At 38.9% G+C, this 21,949-nt stretch overlaps 1 protein-coding gene across 1 annotated transcript; it reads left to right on the top strand.

Annotated features, from left to right (window-relative positions):
- The first annotated feature begins 329 nt into the window (after positions 1–329).
- LOC149017455 (serine/threonine-protein kinase STY46-like) lies at positions 330–20,745 on the top strand. The gene is made up of 17 exons (XM_089151792.1): positions 330–901; positions 1,485–1,599; positions 3,723–3,817; positions 4,042–4,161; positions 10,279–10,333; positions 11,284–11,394; positions 11,696–11,746; positions 12,408–12,583; positions 12,959–13,066; positions 16,103–16,176; positions 16,336–16,511; positions 16,876–16,971; positions 19,000–19,080; positions 19,273–19,326; positions 19,476–19,610; positions 19,703–19,812; positions 20,070–20,745. The coding sequence occupies exons 1-16, from the start codon at positions 708–710 to the stop codon at positions 19,763–19,765; spliced, it is 1,704 nt and encodes a 567-aa protein (XP_089007918.1). The 5' UTR covers positions 330–707; the 3' UTR covers positions 19,766–19,812; positions 20,070–20,745.
- Positions 20,746–21,949: the final 1,204 nt, after the last annotated feature.

Raw genomic sequence — 21,949 nt, 5'->3', positions numbered from 1 at the left:
ATTGTGCCGACACTAACTATGATCTGAAATCGTTTATTAGCACTATTTTTAGAATGGAATATTACAACTGTGATACCTTTGTAATATCACAATTCAGGAAAGGATTAGTGATTACTTTCCAGAATTTTCATTAATTAAATAAGATAAATACAAAAGACATAAAAAAGCGAACGAGGTAGGGAATCCACGTCAGCATGAGTCGGTGAGATCTGAGAAGATGGATGCGGACTCCGCCAAGCCTCGTAACGGTCTGCTTGATAAACGGCTTAATAGATGAGCGGCAGCGTACCCTCTCCGACGCCGCTGCCATGTGCTAGTGAGTGTCACACTTGGTGTAGTTAATTGGTGGGGAGTGTTTTTTCCTTTCTCATGCACCTTCAACCACCGGAGGCTAAAAGAAATTATAAATAATTCTTAATTTTCTCTTCGTGTTATTTCCTTCTTTTCCTACTTCCGTCTTTCCACCTTTTCGTTGTCTCTCTGTCTGTGCCGTCGTGGCTTCTCTCTTCGTTGTCTCGTCCTCTATTCTTGAGTTTTATATATAACGGCGAGCCATGAGAAGCAATCGTAGGTTGGCGTTGTTGTTTCTACTTCTCTGGATATAAGATTATGATATGATCGAGTTCAGAAAGAAACTGAGTCCTTGTTCGAGTTTATTCTGTTTAATTTCTTCTTGATTGGTTGGTTATCTTTCCTTTTTTCCTTTAATGGCGATGGACAATAACGAGAGTAGTGGTAGCAGAGCTGTGGAGTCGTCTCCAAAGCATTCTCGTCAGCAGACTCAGAAGATTGAGGTGTATAACGAGGTGCTTCGTCGACTCAAGGAATCTAATCACGAGGAGGCTAATCTTCCTGGTTTTGATGATGAGCTCTGGTCTCATTTCAATCGACTACCGACGAGGTACCCTAACCCTAGATTGTTTCTGCTCCCGTTCAGTTACATTTTTTCCCGCTCTTTTATCATTACCTGTTGTTTGCCAATTCTTTGCCTTGGTTTTGTTTGATGAAGATATATCATTCCTGTGTGGGAAATCGGCGTCGTAACATTTATATTCGAAATGTTGTACTTTTACCAAGCTTTGTTTCTTGGTCTGCGACTTCTCTTCTCTCTCTCTCTCTTTTTTTTTTATTTGATTTTTTTGGCTTTCCTTAAGGTCGTGTTCGTAATGCAGTCCGGTATGTTTCCTTTTCTGATTTAAATACGGTTTTAGCTTCTCTCTCCTTGTCTGCAATTTCAGACTGAGAAATGGAGATGTTGAACACAGCAACTGTATTCACTTATGCTAGTAATAACGCATCTGCGAGGCAATTTGTTATTATGTTTTGTGTCTGAGATGCCTGACGCAATGTTTTAGTATAACGATGCTTGCTGTTACAGCCTGGCTTGCTATGGTTTTGAAAATATTTTTGCTTTAATTACTTTCTTTTTACTGGTTCTGTTTGTTTTGTGGCTGTCTTGAAGGAATTTATTTGCTGCATTGCAGGTACGCTCTGGATGTGAATGCTGAGAGGCCAGGAGATGTTCTCACACACAAAAGATTGCTGCAACTTGCGCATGAGCCTGATAACAGACCAGCATTGGATGTGCGCCTTGTTCAGGTAAGAACAATCCATTTATTTAATCATTTAATTGTTGAACTATTTCATCAGTTAGCGGCTGTTGAGGAATTACCTATCTCAATCATGCTTCAAAGCATATTTCTCATCTTGTAATATCAACAAATAAGTATCAGTGTGTCGGTAGGTTGAAATGGATATGGATTGGTTGTATCTGCCAAAAGTGGTCCATTATTTGGCTTTTTACTGTGGTAATGGTCGACACCGGTATATGGACACGGACACTGATAACCATAAGCTTGATCTCAATGTTTGCCTTGTATTATTTGATTCATTGTTGTTAAATGTATTATAAATAAAGTGATTGTCTACTACTAAACTTGCATTTTAGTCAATTTTTGTTATGACATGAATAAAAATGTCATGTGTATCTCTATGTAGTGGCATATATCTTTGAGACAGCCTTCTGTGCACAAATAGTATTCTTTTTTCTCGATTTACTATTTTCATTTACTGAAATCAGCTCTAATATCTGGAGCAATCTCCAATTATTCAAGTACTGCTACACCAGTCTCTGTATTCAAAATTTTAATGACTCATCGTTCTTTGTTTTACAAATAGGTCGTAAAGAGAGGTTTTTTCTTTCTGTTGGCCATGGTTAGATCTTAATCATGAATTTTCTTTCCAGCAGATGCTTAGACTGGCATCAACTGATGGATTAAAGGAATTAAGGTGGAAGAATGTGAATCATGAGTAATGAAGAAGGATAATCAATGAGTGACACCAGATTTTCTAGACATAGAAGTTCTGGTACATTCTCCCGAATTGCCTTTTATGCAAGCTTGCCAGTGGTTAAATCTAAAAATCACTCCCTCAAATTGCCCAAGTGACAGGGTAATTGGGTTCGTATAACCCTGGCACGAACATCTGTTTGGAATTTACCATCCTTTGGATCTGATATGTAGCCTACATTACTTTCCCAGAAAATGTGAGCTTGACTATAAAATTTGGTTGTCGCCTTGGTTCTTCCATGGCTGCTGGCTATTGCCTTGGTGCCAAGACAACTATGAGTACTAAAAATGACTTGCTTTCTCGGTGCATTTTCTTAGAGCATTTTTAAGTCTGCTTTTGAAGATTATTCATTTGTATTTAATTGAATGAGGATATTCATTTAACAGTAGTCTCTTTTTCTTTTGTATTTTTAGTACACAAGGTCAGTGCCTTGCATTGCTAATGTGGGTGGTGACTTGTGAGGCCACAAACAGTTGATGGCAGAGTGCCAAGAAGATGATCCAAATCCAGCATTTTGCTGTTTGATTAGGGGTGAAACTGAACCTAGTATCGAATGATAATGTCAGATTTTCCCTATGTTGGTACAATTCTGTAGCTTGTAGATTAATTTGATGTAGGTTGGCCTGTTACTGACCTAGATCTGCAAACTGAATGTGAGAATCCTTAATTGGGGAGTTACTGTGGTGCTTGGCATGGTAGATTTGCAGTGGGATTACTTGACTTCTAAGAGGATACGGCGTTCATAATTTTCACTTTAGATCCACCTATTTTGTCACTCATTCCTTGGTTTGTCTCCCCCTAGATTAATTAGTGCCGTTTTATTTGGAACATTCTGTTTTAAACGAGTTGTGTCTTCCCATAATTTCCTTCATTGTCAAAAACTGTTTGGGGTTCCGAAGTTTGGCGCCAAGTTCTGAATTTAGAACCTGGGTGCCATTATTTGAATTTCAGGATTTGGTACTGTATTGTTTTTTTTTTTTGTGGAATCGTACTTAACCTATTATTGTGTTGATTCTTTCTAGTGCTTGTAATTTGCATCTACCTTGTGGATTCAAGGGTGGTTTGCTGTAGAATGCTCTCTAGCTCCCCCACCCCCCTAAAGGAAAAATTTATAAATAGATGAAATAAAAAAAAATTGCTTCTACTCTGGCTTGTTTCATAGGCTGAAAAAGCCGATAGGTTCTTAGTGGATTGGACGGATACAGCCTGATGGGAATAGCCTCTGGTGTGTGTCATTGGTTTTTTCAGATGATTTCATTTTGATAAACATTTTGTGAACTTCGGTTTGACCTGATTTTCAGTTTGGTATTTTTTCCTGGGTCTTGATAGTGGAACTTATATTAGATGCATTTTGTCTATCCTTTCTTGTGAAGGTTGCACATAGTGGGAATTCAGTTGATTCCATTCAATCTAACTCTTCAAGAAGTGAAGATGTTCAGAATTCTTCCATTCAACACACCAGATGGAGGTCAGTTTTCATTTTTCTCTTTATTTTTGAGTATCTTCACAGTTTTTTTCTCTTTATTTTGAGTATCTTCACAGTATGTGGTTGTCTACTTTTATCAATGTTCTCTCTAGGATGCTTTTCTGTGGATGCAAATGCAATGCACTCATGAGATCTTGCTTTAATTTTCATTCATTTCTTTTCACTTTAACTTTTGTTGATTGTTTGTTCTCCTTTGAATTCTTTAGTGTTCATCCGCCTCCTGCATTTGGCTCGTCACCTAATCTAGAAGCCCTTGCACTTGAACCAAGCAAAGAACTTGTTGAAGATGGAGATAAATCTGTACATGGCAATCCACACTTTTCACAGTAAGACAGATGAAAATTATCTTTTTGAAGTTAGCTTATTTATGGGCTCTCTCTCTCTCTCTCTCTCTCTCTCTCTCTCTCTCTCACACACACACACACACACACACACACATTTTTATGGATGTGTGTGCACATTGTAGATCTCCTGTATTGAATGATAAAACAAGGAAATTTCTCAATGTTTGTTTTAGTTGCTATCTAGAAAAGACAGTGAATAATATTGATCAGTATATTTGATAACCTCGTATTTTGTTCACGTATTCTGTTTGACATGCATACTCTTCAGTATGTTGTGGATGCTGTAGAATGGAAACAGTGAAGTTGGGAGATTTGGTGATTACTTCTTGGTTCTGTTCAAGTGATCTATGTATGCAATGGGCATAATCTTCAGTGTTTGATGATCCTTGATAATTGTTTTTTTTGGAAGATATAGTGGCAAATACTTATTGTCCAGCTGATTCCAGCCGAGCTGTCTAATGATATGGTTGATCACATGATAGAAACATGTTTTTGATATGGTTGTTGATGGAAAGAGGTGTGCTTGTGCTAATGAATCATGTAGGAAGTTAGGGATACACTGCACTTTGCTTCACATCTTGGCTATTTTCTTAAGTTCCTTGTTGCGTAGTTTTCTTTGTTTCGGCAATGAATCTGAAGCCTCAGAAAATTCCTCAAGTGAAAAGCTTCTGAATATGATTTAAGTGTATATTGCATTACAAAATCTTTTATCCCCTAATTCTTATTTCTTGTTACGTTTCGTGAAATAAATGAAAGGCTACAAAATCAAGTTCCTTCTATTACATGTTCAAGTCTGAAAAATGTTGTTTTCTCCTGTATGCTTTGTTTATATTTTTAAAGTTTTTATAATTGTTTGGCACATGGTACCATGTTATTCATATGAAACGTATATCATCATTTTCCCACTTTTGTTAACCTTCCAAGATTATTTTCTCCATCTTCCTTATGGAGACCAAGAAAGTGACTCAGATTGACCAGCAGGTACCTGGTCCAAATTCTGGGTTGGCTCGGATCCATTGAATTATGCCTCGGAGAGGGGAATTGTCAAGCAGCTTTAAGGGGGATTTCCACCTGAATTAAAGAGGAGATTGATCGGTTATTTAAGAAGAAAAGTTCTATCATATTTCCTATGATATTGAGCAGTATGTAGTTTTATTTGGAGACTGTCATTTGCAGTTGGTCAGCCTGGCATGGAAGGTTTATTTTTCCAGAATTAAATAGATATTGTTCAGCTCTCTGAGGAGGAGATTTCATGATCATGGGACCCACAGCCAGCTGGCTAGTGAATTCAGATTGAAGAATGAATTTGCTAATCTGTGGAGTTACGGATAGATCCTACCACTGTTTTATAGTTGACTTATATGTGATCTGAAATTATAAGGTTTGTTAGATTTGATTTCTTAGATATGGTGCCCCAGAGCAGGAGGCTTCTGCCATGGGGTCTAGAGGATAATGGCATATGCTGCCTTACTCCTGGTTTTGTTGAGGGGCTATTTCAAGACTCAATCCCATTGCCACTTTGGTCACAATGGAGCATCCTTACTGTTGCACCAAGGCCCACCCTCTATTTAATTTCCTAGACAGATTTTATCAGGCTTTCTTTAGATACGTTTATAATGTCTATTATCTGGGAATGATTGGGATTATTATTATTTGAAGTTTTCTCATGAAGCTGTGCAATTTAGTTGAGGTGAGATGCCTTGAGAAGGTGAAAGGCCTGGGAGGGGGTGATAAACTCAATCCAAACCTGTCCTGTTACCTTACTTTGTTAATTGATTCACTAAGCGAAATCTATGTCATTAATCTATTGCAGTCTGAGATCCATTCGAAGATCTACTTTGGCTACTGCCAATAACATAGTGACCAAGCTATGAATTAGTTCCTAGTTGTGGAGTTATTCTACATTAGAAATTGCAAGTTATTTCACTAATAAATGGAATCCATAAGGGGAGGCCATGGCTAAGGACACATTTTCTTAGTATTTGAATTAATTCAAGATTTTTTGTTTGTAAGTTTAGATGGGGGAAATGAAAGATCCAAGCCTTCTGTCATTTTTCCCTGGGTCCTTATTTTTGAGGAAGAGATTTGTGTGGTGTTGGTGTCTTTTCAGGATATAATTGTCTTGACCTTTGTTAATTATCCTCCCTTTTCTTTATTGAAGAATTTTGTCTTCACTAGAGGATTTTATTATTATTATTTTTTCCCCCTGCTTTTTTTTTTTTTTTTTTTTGGGGGGGGGGGGGTTGCTCCACCATGTTTCAAGGATGAAAGAGGCATTAAAACATTTGGACGGTTTTGTGGATGCAATTAGGAACAGTTCCATCTAGACTTAGATTGAGAGCAAAGCAATGTGCCCACAGGAGATTGTTATGTTTTTATCTTATTGCCACCCAGTTTTGATGTTCAGATTTGCAGATCAGCTGTTGACTGTGTGAAGTTTTGATACAGTGTAGTGCTTAGTGGCTTTGGAGCTTGAATCTGACCTTTTAGACTTGTGTAAAAGCTTTAAGCATAGTTATAAAAAATACTGAAGAGTCTGACATGGCTATGACCATGTTTGTGAAGGATACAAATCTTAGAGCTGGTTAAGCTAACGTACTAAATTTTATTTTTCTTTTTGGCTTTTTTTTTTTTTTTTTTGGGGGGGGGGGGGATTGTTGGTTGGCTGCATCTTCTCATGAAGAACTTTTTTGGATATACTTGTTTTTTTTTTGGGTGAATGAATAATATATTAAAAAACAGCAACGGCACAACAGAAATTAAAGAGCATACAAGAAAGAAGGAAAAAAAGGGGGGAGGGGACTCAAGAGGGGGAGATGAAGGAGCAGCTGAGACCCCAGAAGCTAACAATCAACCTATCTCTGGGGCTGTCATCGACCGGGGGATGGGGGAGGGATAGCAATCTAGAGGAAACATCAAAGAAGATGGCTTTCCAAATCAGATCAAAGGATCGCGATTTGGTGGTCCATCTTCTAAGGTTACGCTCCCACCAAATGTGATGGACGGTGGCACAAAAGACTAGCTTGCCAAGGCGGTCGCAGATGGAGAGACCGGCATAATTCCTTGAAATCCAAAGCCAATCACGATCAAACCCATGTGAACGCCTCGAACGGGGCCAAATGGATGCAAGGGCTCTATCCCAAAGGGGACGAGAGAAGGGACAAGAGAAAAATAGGTGGTCAATGTCCTCAGAACCATTCCAGCAAAGGATGCATCGAGGGTTGGCAGGGATGTGGCGGCTGATGAGGAAGGATTGGGTAGGGAGGGCATTGTTGAAGGCTCTCCAGAGGGTGAGGGAATGACGGGGAATGTGACCTTTGAACCAAACCAAGTGGGACCAGGGGACAGGGGGATGGGGGAAGCGGAGGAGATTCCAAGCGGATGAGGAAGAAAATGCTTTGGAGGGAGATGGGGACCAAATGGATGAGTCCCGGGAAAGGTTAAGGATCGGGGGGAGAGCATTCCAAAAAGGAGAGAGACTAGGGTGGGGGAGAGGAGCCCACTCCCCAAGAGAGATGAAGGAGTCCAGGGAGGTAGATTTGGGGATGCGGGTATCATAGACTGCGCGGGGACCAAGAAGGTTGTAGAGAATGCCCATCGGATGCCAAGGGTCAAGCCAGAAAAGGGTGGAAGAACCATTCGCGACTAGGGTTGAGATGGCAGAGAGAGCACGGGGACGAAGGAGAAGGATTTTCCTCCAGATCCAGGAAGGATTAGAGGGGCAGGAAGCAGTCCAAAGGGAGTCCTGACGGAGAAAGTAAGAGTAGACCCAGGAGACCCAGATGGAGTCATGCTTGGACGCAATTTTCCAAATGAGTTTGAGGAGACAGACCATGTTAACATCAAGGATACGCTGGATACCAAGGCCCCCCTCAGATTGGGACAACAGACAGCTTCCCAGGAGATGGGATGGAGGAATCTGGAGATTTCTTGGCCTTTCCAGAGGAAAGCAGCGAAGAGAGACTCCATGGCCTGGATGATGGATTTGGGGATAGAGAAGATGCCACTCCAATAAAGGTAAGAAGATTGGAGGACAGATTTAATGAGCACCACTCTCCCAGCAAAAGAAAGAAGCTTGCCTTTCCAAAGCTGAAGCTTTTTTCTAATATGGTCGAGCATAGGAGAGCAGTGATGACGAGTGAGCCTTCTGGGGATAAGAGGAAGACCAAGATAGGTCACAGGGAAGGAGCCAGGGCTAAACCCTGAGAGCTGAAGGAGAGAAGCTCGGGTAGCATCCGAGACACCCGAGAGAAAGAGGGTGGATTTGTTGAGGTTGACCCGAAGGCCGGAAAGGGATTCAAACAAAGAGAGGGAGGAGAGGATAGTAGAGATGGATTGGTGGTCAGCTTTGGAGAAGATCATGAGATCATCAGCAAAGGCGAGGTGGGTGAGGTTTGAGGATCTGCACTTAGGAATGGGAGAGATGAGGAGGAGATCCGTATTTGACTGGAGGATCCGGGAGAGGACCTTAAGGGCCAAGGTAAACAGGTAGGGGGAGAGAGGGCAGCCTTGGCGGATTCCCACCCCTGGAGGGAAAGAAGCCACTGGGGAGCCGTTAGTGATGATGGAGAAGTAAGGGGTGGAGATGCAGATCTCAATCCAGTGAACAAATGCAGGGGGGAAACCCAAGGCAGATAGGACCTCACTGATGAAATCCCAGCGGATAGAGTCGAAGGCTTTGTGGAGGTCCACCTTCAGGAGAGCAGCAGGGGAGTGAGAAGACCTGTCAAAGCCTCGAAAGATTTCCGCACATAGGAGAATATTGTCCGAGATGCTTCGACCCGAGATGAAAGCAGACTGGTTGGGACTTACAAGAGAGGGGATAACCTTCTTGATACGGTTGGCAAGTATTTTGGAGATGAATTTGCAGATGACATTGCAGAGGGAAATGGGGCGGAAGTCAGACAGGGAAGAGGCACCGGGCTTCTTAGGAATGAGGCGGAGGAAAGTTTGATTGATGGAAGCGAGCTGGGAGGGATTAAAAAAGAAACTGCAAATGGCATGAATGAGATCGTCCACAATAAAATCCCAGGAAGACAGAAAAAACCCCATACTAAAGTCGTCTGGGCCTGGGGCTCGATTAGCTTTGTGGGACTTGATTGCAAGGAGGATCTCATCAGGGGAGGTGATAGATCGAAGAGAGTCCAGGTCCGAAGGAGAAACAAATTTGTTGAGAAGAGAGGTAGGGAGAGGGGGCCGGGAGGGGAGAGAAGAGGGAGAGAGCAGGTTGGATATACTTGTTTGGTACATTGTTTGTTTATTTTTTTTATCTGGTTATGTTGTTTATATGTTTCTCGTGTTATGGATTTCCAAGATCTTTAAAAAGAATCATATATGCTGATTTTAAGGTGGTGCTAGAATTTGAAACTGCTGAGCACATTCTTCTTGTTCAAGTATTATGACAAAAAGTGTTTGATTACAGTTTGCCCTTTGAATGCAATTTAAGGTGTTTGTGGTTATTACTCTTCCAAGCACCCTTGGCAGCAGAGTTATCCAGCTGTGCATATGTTATGTCTTTTTCTGCTTCTTAGTTAGATATATGATTTTCTTTTTTACCTATTATATAACCTTGCTGTCTTACAGTTGGTTGTTTCCTTATGTTAGATCTTTAGTCTTTTGGTTTCTCCTTGTCTAGTCCTGATAAAATATTTCTATGGTAATATTGATAAAATGGTTCTAATTTTATAATGCTCAAAATTTTTGGTTAGGTTTAAGTAAAAGTTTTTTGAGGTGGCAAGACCACGTTCTGGAGGCTTGTAAATGCCCTTGTAAGGAGAAGCAATTTAATTCAAATTGAAGGAATTAGAAGAATTAGGTGCAGACCTAAGATAACCTTAAGGGAAGTACTGTGAAAGGATATGCATAGCAAGACCTTGTACTCTAGTGTGGCCTCAAACGGAGCTGATTGGGAGGTTAGAATCCATGTAGCTGACCCCATTTTGTTTGGTCAAGGCTTGTTGTGTTGTTTCAGTAAAAGTTGTAATTCTTGGAGGTTTTGTTTTGTTTTTTATTTATTTATTATTATTTTTTAATAGTTCATTCATGTTTCTGCTATTCTGTAGTCTGGAACTCATGGTTTTTGTATATTGGAATATATAGGCCCATGCATGAAATTACTTTCTCGACCGACGATAAGCCAAAACTTCTCAGCCAGGTAATATCACTTAATGATTTGCACAGTTTTAAAGATCTAGGATCGTACAGTTTCAAATCTTGTTGTGCTTGATGAAATAGTATTAGATATAGAGATACTTTGTGCTCTATTGGTATTAATGCAACTTGGGCTTGTTGGGAGCCAACTGAAGCTTAACCTTGACTCTTGACCTGCCAGACTCTGACCTCATTCAGGGAAAAATTTCTGGTTACTAAGATTCAATTGGTAAGCCAGTGTGTGTGTGGGCAAAACAATGCTCCATGAAAAGCAAATACACATCAGTAGCATCTAACCTGATATCTGAAAGGAGTGCATTTCCCAGCCTCCTACTTGGCCTATAGATTCCCTGCCTAGCCACGAAGTGATAATCCAGCATAGTGGTTGGTTGCCATCGGTGTCCACCCGGATACACAATCCTGGAATCAATGGATTCTGTGTGCCAAGTATATGAGTGATTCTCAAAGGCCCATTGTCGTTGGACTGGTGGGGTTGTAGTAGAAGCATAATAGGATTTGTTGGGAACTTTTGACAGGAATATGTTTCCAATACTAATGCTTTCTGTCTTTTCCTCTTTCTCATTTTGCTTCGTAATTTTTTCGGATCATCTCCATTCCTTGCATTTGCAGGGCTTTTCATGCACTCTTCTTGTTTCTTTTTCAAATTGTCCATTTCTTTTTGGCAAAATAATTTTGTTGAAATCAACTCTTATGTGGATACATGGGAAATAAACAAAGCATTTCTATCAAAGGATTATTTTGTTTCTGGCAGTGAGGGCTGGAGTACAAATGCTTGCTCCCCATTTTTTCCCTGTCAGGCTGGATTACTGTTTGTGTTTCTTTCCTAATAATCCTTGTTTCCTTGCCTGCTATACCCCTGTAGGATGTTGTATTGTTATATTTCAATGCTTCTGATTTATGTTTGTCACATTTGCATTTATTTTAAATTTCCAGTTGACTTCATTACTTGCTGAGCTTGGATTGAACATCCATGAGGCACATGTTTTTTCCACAGTAGATGGCTACTCCTTAGATGTCTTCGTTGTTGATGGCTGGCCATATGAGGTACTTACCCCTTCTCACCGTTTTATTATGAGATGAAGACAATTTATTATTATTAAGAAAGCAAATGTAACACTTCTCCTTCGTGTCTTAATATGCCCCCTTGCCTAATATTGCCGCATTATCTTTGTTTTTCTGGGCCATCCTTTTACTGTTAATTTTGAAAAATCTGCATTTTCTCTTGCGTTATCTTTTGGGTCTACTTTGATTTTTTTTCATTGTTGACTTGTATCTATGTTTATTTCTATTCTTTTGCCACTAGTTTGTCCATAAATTGCTGGGCTTATGTTTGTTTGAATTTTAGGAAACTGAGGAGCTTAAACATGCTTTGGAAAGAGAGATTCTAAAGATTGAGGTAATTGTTATTCTTTTACATTTTTCTATGGTTACAATCAAATTGAACAAACTCCGTTTCGATAGCCTACTGTAATGGTGGTCCTTTCAAATTTACAATACAGTTGTTGCTGCTTTCTTGTTGAACTTAAAGGCTCTTGGAATGGATTCTTATTTAATCTATCAAAACTGAGATTTTAGAGCATAGGGATTAATCACATGATGTATCTACGTGTCAGACATGGAATCCATGATTGATTGTGTATTCATACGTGTAAATGGACGAGTGTTGATTGGTAAGACCGATCCAACCCAAGGTTTTGGACTTACATTGCTGGAGTTTCAGGCTTTATCTGTCTATAAAATACTTCACCTTAAGATGAATACTCAATCTGTGTATGATGGAAATAATTGAGCCTACATAAAGAATATGTTCTCCTGAAAGGATTTGCATACAATTTAAAAAGATTTAATAGGCATGAACAAGGTAATAAACTTAGTATAAATTTAAGCACATTCTCAAAAAATAAATCAAATGTGATAATATGCTTAAGGATTACACACTTTCTTCAAATTCTGTTTGATGCTGTGAGCACTGTGAGCTTGTGCCTTTTCCTTTATATTCATTTTCCTCTGTTGGGGACAAGTGCGTTGAAGATGATAATTGAGTATTCCTACTGCAGAAGAAATCTTGGTCGATGTCCCGTACTTTGTCTTCTATCTGCCAGGATGCACAAGCTGCTTCTGATTCCATTACTGATCATGTAAAAATACCTACTGATGGGACTGATGTTTGGGAAATTGATATGTCAATGTTAAAGTTCGGAGATAAAGTGGCATCTGGCACCTATGGTGATCTGTAAGTTCTCATTATTTCAGACCCCATTTCTGATTGTGTATGGATTTTAGTTTTGTCAATTAACAGAATTATGATCTTGAAACTAATATGATTCAATCCTATTAAATTGGATTGGGTTTTGGGCCATTCCTTGTCAGATTTAGTACTTGTGAGCTTCGTTGGGCTTTAGTAGCATGGTTGACTTTTTTCATCCTAGTCAACCAAATGCAATCAGAGTATCATAGGCTTTGTACTCGCATCCAGTATAATGGGGTAACTGATCTTGGATTAAATTCAGATCAAGTAAATATGTAATAGGATGAATACTTAAATCGTATTCAGTCTATTCCATTTATCGAGTCTGATGATGGCGTCTATGTCTCTCAATCTATTCAGGTTTAAAGGTACATTCTGTAGCCAGGAGGTGGCTATTAAAGTCCTAAAGCCTGACCGTGTAAATGAGAATATGCAGCAGGAGTTTGCCCAAGAAGTATATATTATGAGGTATGTTGACTTCATGTGCTGTTTTTTTTTTTTTTTGAGTGGCATGGAATGGTGTATTACTAGTTGATTTGTTTGCATTTGGAATAGTTTGCATGATTTTTTTAGGGCTAGTGTCAAGTCACTCTTTTAACTGGTCTATAGAGATAAACCTACTTCTTTCATGATTTCAAGATTTGACCAACCTGAACGTGCAGTCTAATTTATTGAAAAGATCTGTTTACATGATGGAGTGGATTGGACAACCGTTTCTTTACTTTCAGAGTTGGAATTTAGTCCTAGCAGTGGAAGTAAAGAAACAACATAGGGTTGTAAGAAGAAGTTGGGTTAGGCTTGGAAGAACCTAGGTAGGGTTTGGGTTGGGAGTTCTTAAGCCCTAGCAGGGTTGAGTAAGGTTTTGCGTTTAGGGTTTCAGTTCCTAGTTAGGGTTAGGTTTAGATTGGCCCGATCCAACCCGGCCCATTGACATCCCTACTGGTACATATATGGGTTGGGATGGATTTCCCTTGTAATCAACCAACATAATGGACCTAAAGCATACATACATAATTCTAGCATAAAACTCCCCATACTTAGTTTATTTTTAAGTAATTTAGAGTCTTTTAGTTAATTCTTAAATTCTGCTTCAATTCAGGTTAATGGTTGGTAGAATAGTTTTTAACTTTCCATATTTTTAATATCTTGCACCGCCTCCATGATTTAGTGCACCGATTTCTTGCTTTAGGCGTCCAAGTCCTAAGCCTATAAGAAGTCGTAGTCCTAAGTCCAGCAGGTATTCAAGTCCTATTGCGAAGAGGAATGCAAATGTAAGGCTGATTAACCATCTAGAAACCTGCCATTGATAGGAAGAAAGTACTCTGATTTTTGAATATTGTTTTCAGCTTTTTCTGCTGCTCTTTGAGAATCTGATCTAAACCTAGATTGGATTGATTCCTTGGCAAGTAACATCTGGAGGCCTGGGATCCTTGGTGGGTAATGTCCATGGTGGCTTTTTATCAGGTTTTTGGAGAGTTGTTTCCAAGATCTGGTTGTGGTTGACGGTTCAACCTACACCGGACATTCCTTCCTCCACACTAAGACAAAAGGCCCTTCATCAAGGTGAGTTTGAGGCAGCACCCCATCCCCATTCCTCCCCCCCCCCCCTTCGAACTTTGGAACTCTCTAATAAACCTAAATTTCAAAATCAGATCTACACAGCCATCAAATCTGTCCCTAATGTGCACTGTCATCATGTATACCACCCCCTACCTTCAAATCAACTTACAGCCAAATCATGCTTGTCCCTAAAATCAAGATTCTAGATCTACCCTTAATTTCCCCGTTAGAACATCACCAAAATTTGGGGATCATATCTTTAACTCATTGGGCACACTCCCTCCAAGTTTCAGTTCATCCTGACACCTATAGACCCTAGATTTCTGACTGCAAAAACTCACCCCTTATCACTCAGTAGCTGTGCCTCTAAACCTAAATTAGTTTCAAGCAACAATTCTACTTTCTTTTGTTCATGCTCGATCTTGACTCCTTGAACCCTCAGACCCATCCCATCATTACCTTAAAAGTTCAATTAGAACCAACATCTTAACACCCCATTTGAGATCACCCTGTAGGGACATCCCATTCCATGACAGAATGTCCATAAACCTTCCTTAGTCATCCCACTTGAGCTGCTTCTGTGATGATGATCCTGGCGTTGGCCCTCATACATTCCAACTATCGGTCCCTCAACTCCATCTGATAGATCCCAAGTCAAAGAGGTGGGCCCTCTAATTTGACAGGTTGGATCTGACATTGTAACTTATGTTGTTTCAGAGCACTATTTCTAGAATAAAAATTTGTTTTATCACTCTTTGGACATCTTTAGTAGTTAATGAAGTTCAACACATTATTAAGATTTTCAGCCCTTGAATTATTTATTGGAGCTCTTTGAGTTAGTAATAAATGAACTTGGAAAATTGGTATAAACAGTAAAAATTGTAAAAGCTTCTTGCTTCCCTTGTGTGAAGCTTGGTTCTTTTTTTTTTGTGTTCTTTCCTCTTTCCCCCTGTAGGGTTTTGTGGTAGGTCACTCATACTTTTATATATAGTATATTAGATGAAGATTTAAAAAAAAAAAAAAAAAAAAAAGTGCAGGAAACAGACTGACAATGTAGTTATAATTTGAATGTCAATTTCTGGGGGAAATACAAGGTGGTTGAATCTCAAGACAGGATGTTCATTTGTATAGACTGTAGCTGGCGTCATTTAGTTGGGAAAAGAATTGAGTTTAACGTAATTATATATGTATTAACTAGGAAGGCCATACCTACATAGAAGAACCACTATTTGCTGACTTTCTAAAGTCTAACCTTGCGTTGGATGCTCTTTACCCTCCCCACAATGATGTCTCTGTTGTCTTGGGGAGTGTTGAGGTGCCATGACTAGAAGAGGGATTTTTCGTCTGTCCTGCTTGCCTCTGTTCTCTATGATTAAATTTACTAGTTCTAAAGCACAGGCTACCTGCCCTTCTGAGTTTTGTTGAAAGATATATTCCAATAACTTTGTTTAGTATTGTGATTAAGAACAAAGGACAAAATCAAACATTCAACATTTATTTGAAAGTTCGTATTGAGGAACTAAGCTGACATAATCAACTTATATGACAGTCAGGCTACCTGCCTTCTGACTTTTATTGAAGAGATATGTTCCAATAACTTAGTACAGCATTGTAATTATGAATAAAAGACAAAATGAAACGTTCAACATTTATTGATAGTTTGTATTAGGAACTAAGTTGACACAATCAACTTCCTTGTTCCGTAAATTTCACCATCTTTAAATGTGTAGAAAGTTAACTGATTTGGCCAGTAAGCTTGTTTTGCTGGATTTGTTATGCTATCGTATTCCATTCATTCTTTGCATTATCAAAGATCTATCGGTGGTTATCCCCTTTGTCAATAAACTTCCCTTCCGTTTTAGAGCCAAATAAATTTAAATTCTTTGTGCATTTTTCTTATGTACTTCTCATTCATTTGAACTTTCTTCCTTTGGTTCCTCCTAGGAAGGTTCGCCACAAGAATGTCGTGCAGTTCATTGGTGCATGTACCCGACCTCCAACCTTGTGCATTGTTACAGGTAATAATCCAAGAGTTGAATAACTATTTTTACAATGTATGATGTATGGATTGCTGTGTTCTTTAAGTTTCAATATTATTCTTGAGTGGTCCTCTTCCCACCAGCTCCCTTATGGTTGTTGATATTACTTTTTCTTGCTCATGGCTCTCTCTCATGCAGAATTTATGTCTGGAGGAAGTGTGTTTGATTTTCTGCATAAACAAAAGGGCGTGTTTAAGCTTCCATCCTTACTGAAAGTGGCAATTGATGTTTCCAAGGGAATGAACTACTTGCATCAGAACAATATAATTCACAGAGACTTGAAGGCTGCTAATCTGCTGATGGACGAAAATGATGTAAGAAACACACTCCAACATGCATACGTGTGCAGATCTTACATGAAGAAGATTGTTCTTGGCAGCTTGTATTCAGTACATAACCCTGAAATTCAGTCTAATTGGTGCTGCAGCTTTAGCATAACTAAGATGAAACTGAATTTTATTATTCTTTTCATGTTGTATTTTATAATTTTTTGTTCTCTTGTATTTGGTTCATGGAATATTGTTTCTGAAATAGTACCCTCTTATTTCTGGTCTAAATAGTGGTATATTTTGACAAATATGTATTCAAATAATCAGTTCTGTTTAGGAATGCAAAATACTTGTGCTATTTCTGGTTGTAAATATTTTTGTATAAGCTAATTTAAGTTTTGTGGCTCAGATTGTAAAGGTTGCTGACTTTGGAGTTGCCCGGGTAAAAAATCAGTCTGGAGTGATGACAGCAGAAACTGGAACATATCGTTGGATGTCTCCTGAGGTGAACATTTTGTTGATTTTTTGACATAGGACTATTTTCCTGTTTGCAGCTTTTTGAATCTTTGAATCTCCACACCAAGCATTGAAAATTTTAAGGTTCTCTTTCTCCAGTTACTGTCCACATCTCCATGCCCAATCCTACTCCCACCCAACCCTGACCTCTCTTTTTGGGTGACAGAGATTGGGTATACATTTTTATGTGGTAGAATCCTTGAATCCAATACCTCCAATACTACCATTAATCTCTCCACTCTGTGGACATCTAATTTTCTGCTTTAACTCTTGATATTGGACAGTTATGCATCAGCTGCATGGTTATCACGATTTCTCTTTAATTTGCTGCCTCTAACTGGGATCCTGGATCTCCATTGATGAATATCTTCTGTCAACTCCCCCCCCCCCCCCCAAAAAAAAAAAAAAAAAAAAAGGAGAGAGAAAAACGAAGGAAAACACCCCCATGAAATATTTAATCCTAAAGTTAGGTTTTGTTTAACACAAACCTTGGGCCTCTTTGTTTTAATTGTTGCTAGTTGGTCCATGTGCAAAGTATGGCTTTGGATCTCTTGTGCTATGTAACAAGTTTGCTATTGTTATTGCCCTTAAATTCTTGCTTGGCTCAATGCCTCTTAGGCTGCTTGTTAGTTGAGGCATTTTCTTGCTATATCTGGCTTGTCGGTTGCTTGTTGTTTGTGCTATTGTATATTTTCTCTTTGGTAATGAATTATTTAATCATGCAAAAAAAAAAAGTTCTAGACCAGCTGCTTTGTTGGTATGCTCCAGTTGAGAAAGTTCGTTCTACAAAATTCTTCAAATTAGTTATCATGTGGAGCTTGGACTTTGTTGTTTTGCAGATTATGTGCTAATTATATCTTGTTAATAAGTTTAGTTAATGTTTTTAAAATTTCTGCTCACACCAGCAAGTTGGGCTACTTGTCTTGCAGCTTGCACCTCACTTAGATGGATTGTACATGGTGGGGTTCATGTTACCTCTGTACTGAATTTGGTTTGTTTGTTTGATTTAGCGAAAAGATGTAACACTGTCCTGGTTCAAGGCCTGTCTTAAATTTGGGGCATGGATTTTAGTGCTGGATTGGGCTGGACATTATTTTTGGGTTTGCTGTAATGCAACAAATTTTATCTTATATTATATTATATTCCTTAATTGTCAGTCTTTGATAGGAAAGAGCCTCTCCTCTGAAGCAGGTGATTAAGCTGCATACTGTTTGCCCCTTTGAGCCTGCAGAGGTAGTGGGAGTCTTGTGCACTGGGACATTCTTGCCTCTCTGAATCGTTAAGGCTTTTAGTTTAGGAACTCACTGTTGATTCCAGCTCTTCCAAAAAACAAAAAAGACAGTCTTTGTAGTTCAGTTAATCTAAAAGTTTTTTAATCTATATATGTAAATGATTCCTCTCCCCAGGGAGATATGTCATTTTGGACTAGAAAATTTTGTTCTTCGAATTAGGTGTGCTTAAGCCTCCTCCCTAATCACCCCCTCTCCCTTTGTTTCATTTTCACTCTCTTTTTCTCCCATTGTTTCTCCTTTTGTCTTTACCTTTGAGATGTCTTCTCCCCTGGGCATCCACCATTAGATTCATCAATGTGAATGGTTTAGCAGGTTATCGGTAATTGAATGTTATGAATTATTGATCTTAATGGTAGGTGTGGTATTACAGAAAAAGAGAGGGGGGGGGGTGGGTGGGTTTTGTGACAGTTGAGGTAGGACAATTGGTTCATTTTATCTCTTTCAGGAATGTATTTCTAGTGAAGGTCATTCTTTGTGTGTGTGGTCACTGATTTTAAATCTGTATGTATGTGTGTGTGTCTGTATATTCATAGTATTATATAAAATATTTTTCTCACACTCATTTATTATTTTACTGAATTGGGTGAATATAAACCTGCAATTTCTTCTTACGTACAAGGTGCCTCTTTCATGTTATTCCTTAGTCAATACTCTTTCTGCTTTTGCCTTTTGCTATTAGGTTGTTCCCTTGTCAATTAGCCAATCTTTGCATCTCTGTGTTTTAGGTCATTGAGCACAAGCCATATGATCACAAGGCTGACGTGTTTAGTTTTGGAATTGTGTTATGGGAGCTGCTGACAGGGAAGGTAACCTTTTATTGACTTATAGTGGTTACTAGATGATGCAGAGTCTCATATCTAGTGTTATTTCCTATGCAACAAATAACGTAAGCATTTGCCAAGAAGAAAAATAAAAGAAAATAAATAACCTTAGCAAATGCCATGTCTCTACCGGCCTGTATGAACTATAGAGTTTAATCAGTGTGATTTATTTTTCAGATCCCATACGAGTTCCTAACTCCCTTACAAGCAGCTGTGGGTGTGGTGCAAAAGGTATTCATTTTGCATTCTCATGGCCTCACCAGAATAGATCTGTGTATCATCCACTACTTTTACCATGCTTTGTTGTTCCTTCTTGATTGGCAAGATGAGATATATTCACATCCAAATGCATTACAATTGACTTTTGCTCGTGCTTTCAGGGTCTACGGCCCTTAATTCCAAAGAATACACATCCTAAACTTGTGGAACTGCTTGAGAGATGCTGGCAGCAAGATCCAAGCCTAAGACCAAACTTTTCGGAAATCATTGAAATACTACAGAGAATAGCGAAAGAGGTTGTGCTTTATAGTACCAAAAAGGGTTTGAAAATATCCTTTTTGATTATCTTGTCATCGTAATGAATTAGCTCCGTATATGCTTTTAACAGGTTGGGGTTGATGAAAAGAAATCGGGTGGCTTCTTCTCGGTACTTAAGCGGGGTCACCACTGACGTAGAGCAAAGAGATGGTGCTGTTTATAATGTTTTCGTATGGTCATGTAAGAGAATTTCCATCTAGTTTTGATTTGCATTGTCCAGTAAATATTTATTTATTTTCCGTTGTGAATGATTTGTCCTGGTTACCTTTCTCATTCCTAGTTATTCTTTGGGTGCTTACACTTCACAACTTTCTTTCTCTTGTACATGAGGAGCTATTATTACTCGCCAATTTTCATCCTCAGTTTGTTTGAGTTTCTCAGAACTAGTTCACAGGGATTCCAGTTAGTTATATCAGTTTTTCTCAATTTTGTTGCAGTTGCCAGGGCCCTCTCCGCTCTCCTGTCTTCGCCGTGCGTCTCTAACTGCTTTCTGTTTATGTCTCTCTCTCTCTCTCGTCTGTTTGCGTTCATTACCCATGTGGCTTGTATAGTTATGGTGGTTAAAAGAGGATAATGCTCCATGTTTGTAGCTCCCGACAACAAAAATAGTTTGTGGCTAGCTAGTTACCTAGAACTGCCAGAATTGCCAGAACAATTCTGTTAGCTGACTTTGAAGGAAGCGATTAAATATTAGTCTATTTGAGTATGAAGTTCGATCATTCTTTATTTGTACTTGATGCATTCCGGTGTAGTTTCTAATCGACCCTCGACTAGAGCTCATTGTATAACTGGTGAGGAGTGCTGGTGGTCAACCAGAACCATCCAATCTTGATTTCTGTATTTAACCTCAGTAATCGACTAAAATTTTATTTTGAGTTCAATGGTTATCTGGGCCAATGTTTAGAGAGATTGTGACATTGGTCGGCTAATTGGCTCGGCGTTGTTTCTATCAGGTTTATTTGATTCGGTTCTCAGGTAATGGGAAACCAAACGCTCAAGACTCTTGGACCGATGTAAATGTAAAACAGATGATAACATTTTCACCATTTTAAACGTGTTTTGAAGGTTCACTGGAAAAAAGTTTCTGAAAAATACTACTTTCAATTCCAATTATGTGCCAATTGCCATAGTTTGTCGGTTGTGTTTACAGCAAAACCAAACGATGAACAAGTCTTTTTTGTTCGAGTTTAGACATTATGGGTATTAATTGGTACTTGATGGTTGAGAAAACTTTCACCCGTAATGAAATTAAGGCATATCAAAATCCTGTAACAAACAAGAAACAAGACAAACAAAAGTAGATTTGGATATTTAGGAAGGAAAATTCGTATGCTTATTGGATTTAATCACAGGTTTATCAGAAAAGATGGTGTGGAAGAGGTGGAGTTGGTAGGGGGCATGCAAGTATCGTGCGCGATTACTCAAAAAGGAGATAAAATCATTTCGTTCTGGAAAATATAACAAATTTGTCAATTTAATTGAAGGGAGCACATAGCATCAATATGAACAAAAACGGCCATTTGCAATTTAGTTGATAAATCTCATGTCACAATCTTTTGGAAGAATATCTTAAATTTGGATATGGGGTTTTTATCCTAATGGGTGGAGAATTTTTTTTCTTATGCTTTTTTATTATACATTTAGAAAGGAGATTTACCCCTTTTATCTCAATCATCAATACTTAAAAGTGGATCACATTTTAATTGCCTGATGTGAAGATGTGAAACAAGCTCAACCCTCCACCCAGATGTTAAATTTGGGAAAATTACGTGCCCCCCTTTTTGTTTTTTTTAAAAAAAAAACCCCTCTCTAAAAAAATTCTTTCCCCCCCCCCCCCCGGGGGGTGTTTTTCTCCCCCCTCCCCTCCTTAAAAAAAACCCCCCCTTTTTTCTTTTTTTTTTTTTCCCCCCCTTTCCCCCCCCCCCCCCCAAATTTGAGTTGTCTACCCCCCCCCCGGTCCATTTTTTCAACCTCTCATGTATACCTATTTTTATTTAAAAAACAAAGATTAATCCAACGGCTTAAAATTTCTTAGCATCCAGTTCCTTAGTCCTTACCGTGTAAAAGGATGCTAAGCAGACTCTGAACTCCCAGCCAAAGTTTAAGAACATGTCTTATCAGACCGTACTCCCAGCTAAAGTTTAAAAAGGGCTTTGCAACCTGCTGACTCTGTAACTCCATGGACCTAGATTGGAAAGGCTTATGATGTCTTTGATCGATGAAGACAAAATGGTATTACCGAGTGAGAAGCAGTGAGAGGAATATCTGATACTCCCAAGTCCCGAAGGGTTGGCTAAACAGCAAATTCTAATACTTT

The sequence above is a fragment of the Hakea prostrata genome, chromosome 4 (assembly GCF_041222555.1).
Source record: "Hakea prostrata isolate BN-2017 chromosome 4, UWA_Hpros_2, whole genome shotgun sequence".
Classification (NCBI taxonomy): Eukaryota; Viridiplantae; Streptophyta; class Magnoliopsida; order Proteales; family Proteaceae; genus Hakea; species Hakea prostrata.
Note: the sequence above shows the minus strand (reverse complement) of the source record. Positions and strands in the feature narration are given on the sequence as shown.

What these genes read in the sequence shown, in the direction of transcription:
- LOC149017455 (XM_089151792.1), top strand. Translation starts at nt 708, where the DNA reads ATGGCGATGGACAATAACGAGAGTAGTGGTAGCAGAGCTGTGGAGTCG. An exon ending in AGCCAAAACTTCTCAGCCAG is followed by an intron (nt 10,334 to 11,283) that starts GTAATATCACTT and finishes TTAAATTTCCAG; the next exon opens with TTGACTTCATTACTTGCTGA. An exon ending in CTGTGGGTGTGGTGCAAAAG is followed by an intron (nt 19,327 to 19,475) that starts GTATTCATTTTG and finishes TCGTGCTTTCAG; the next exon opens with GGTCTACGGCCCTTAATTCC.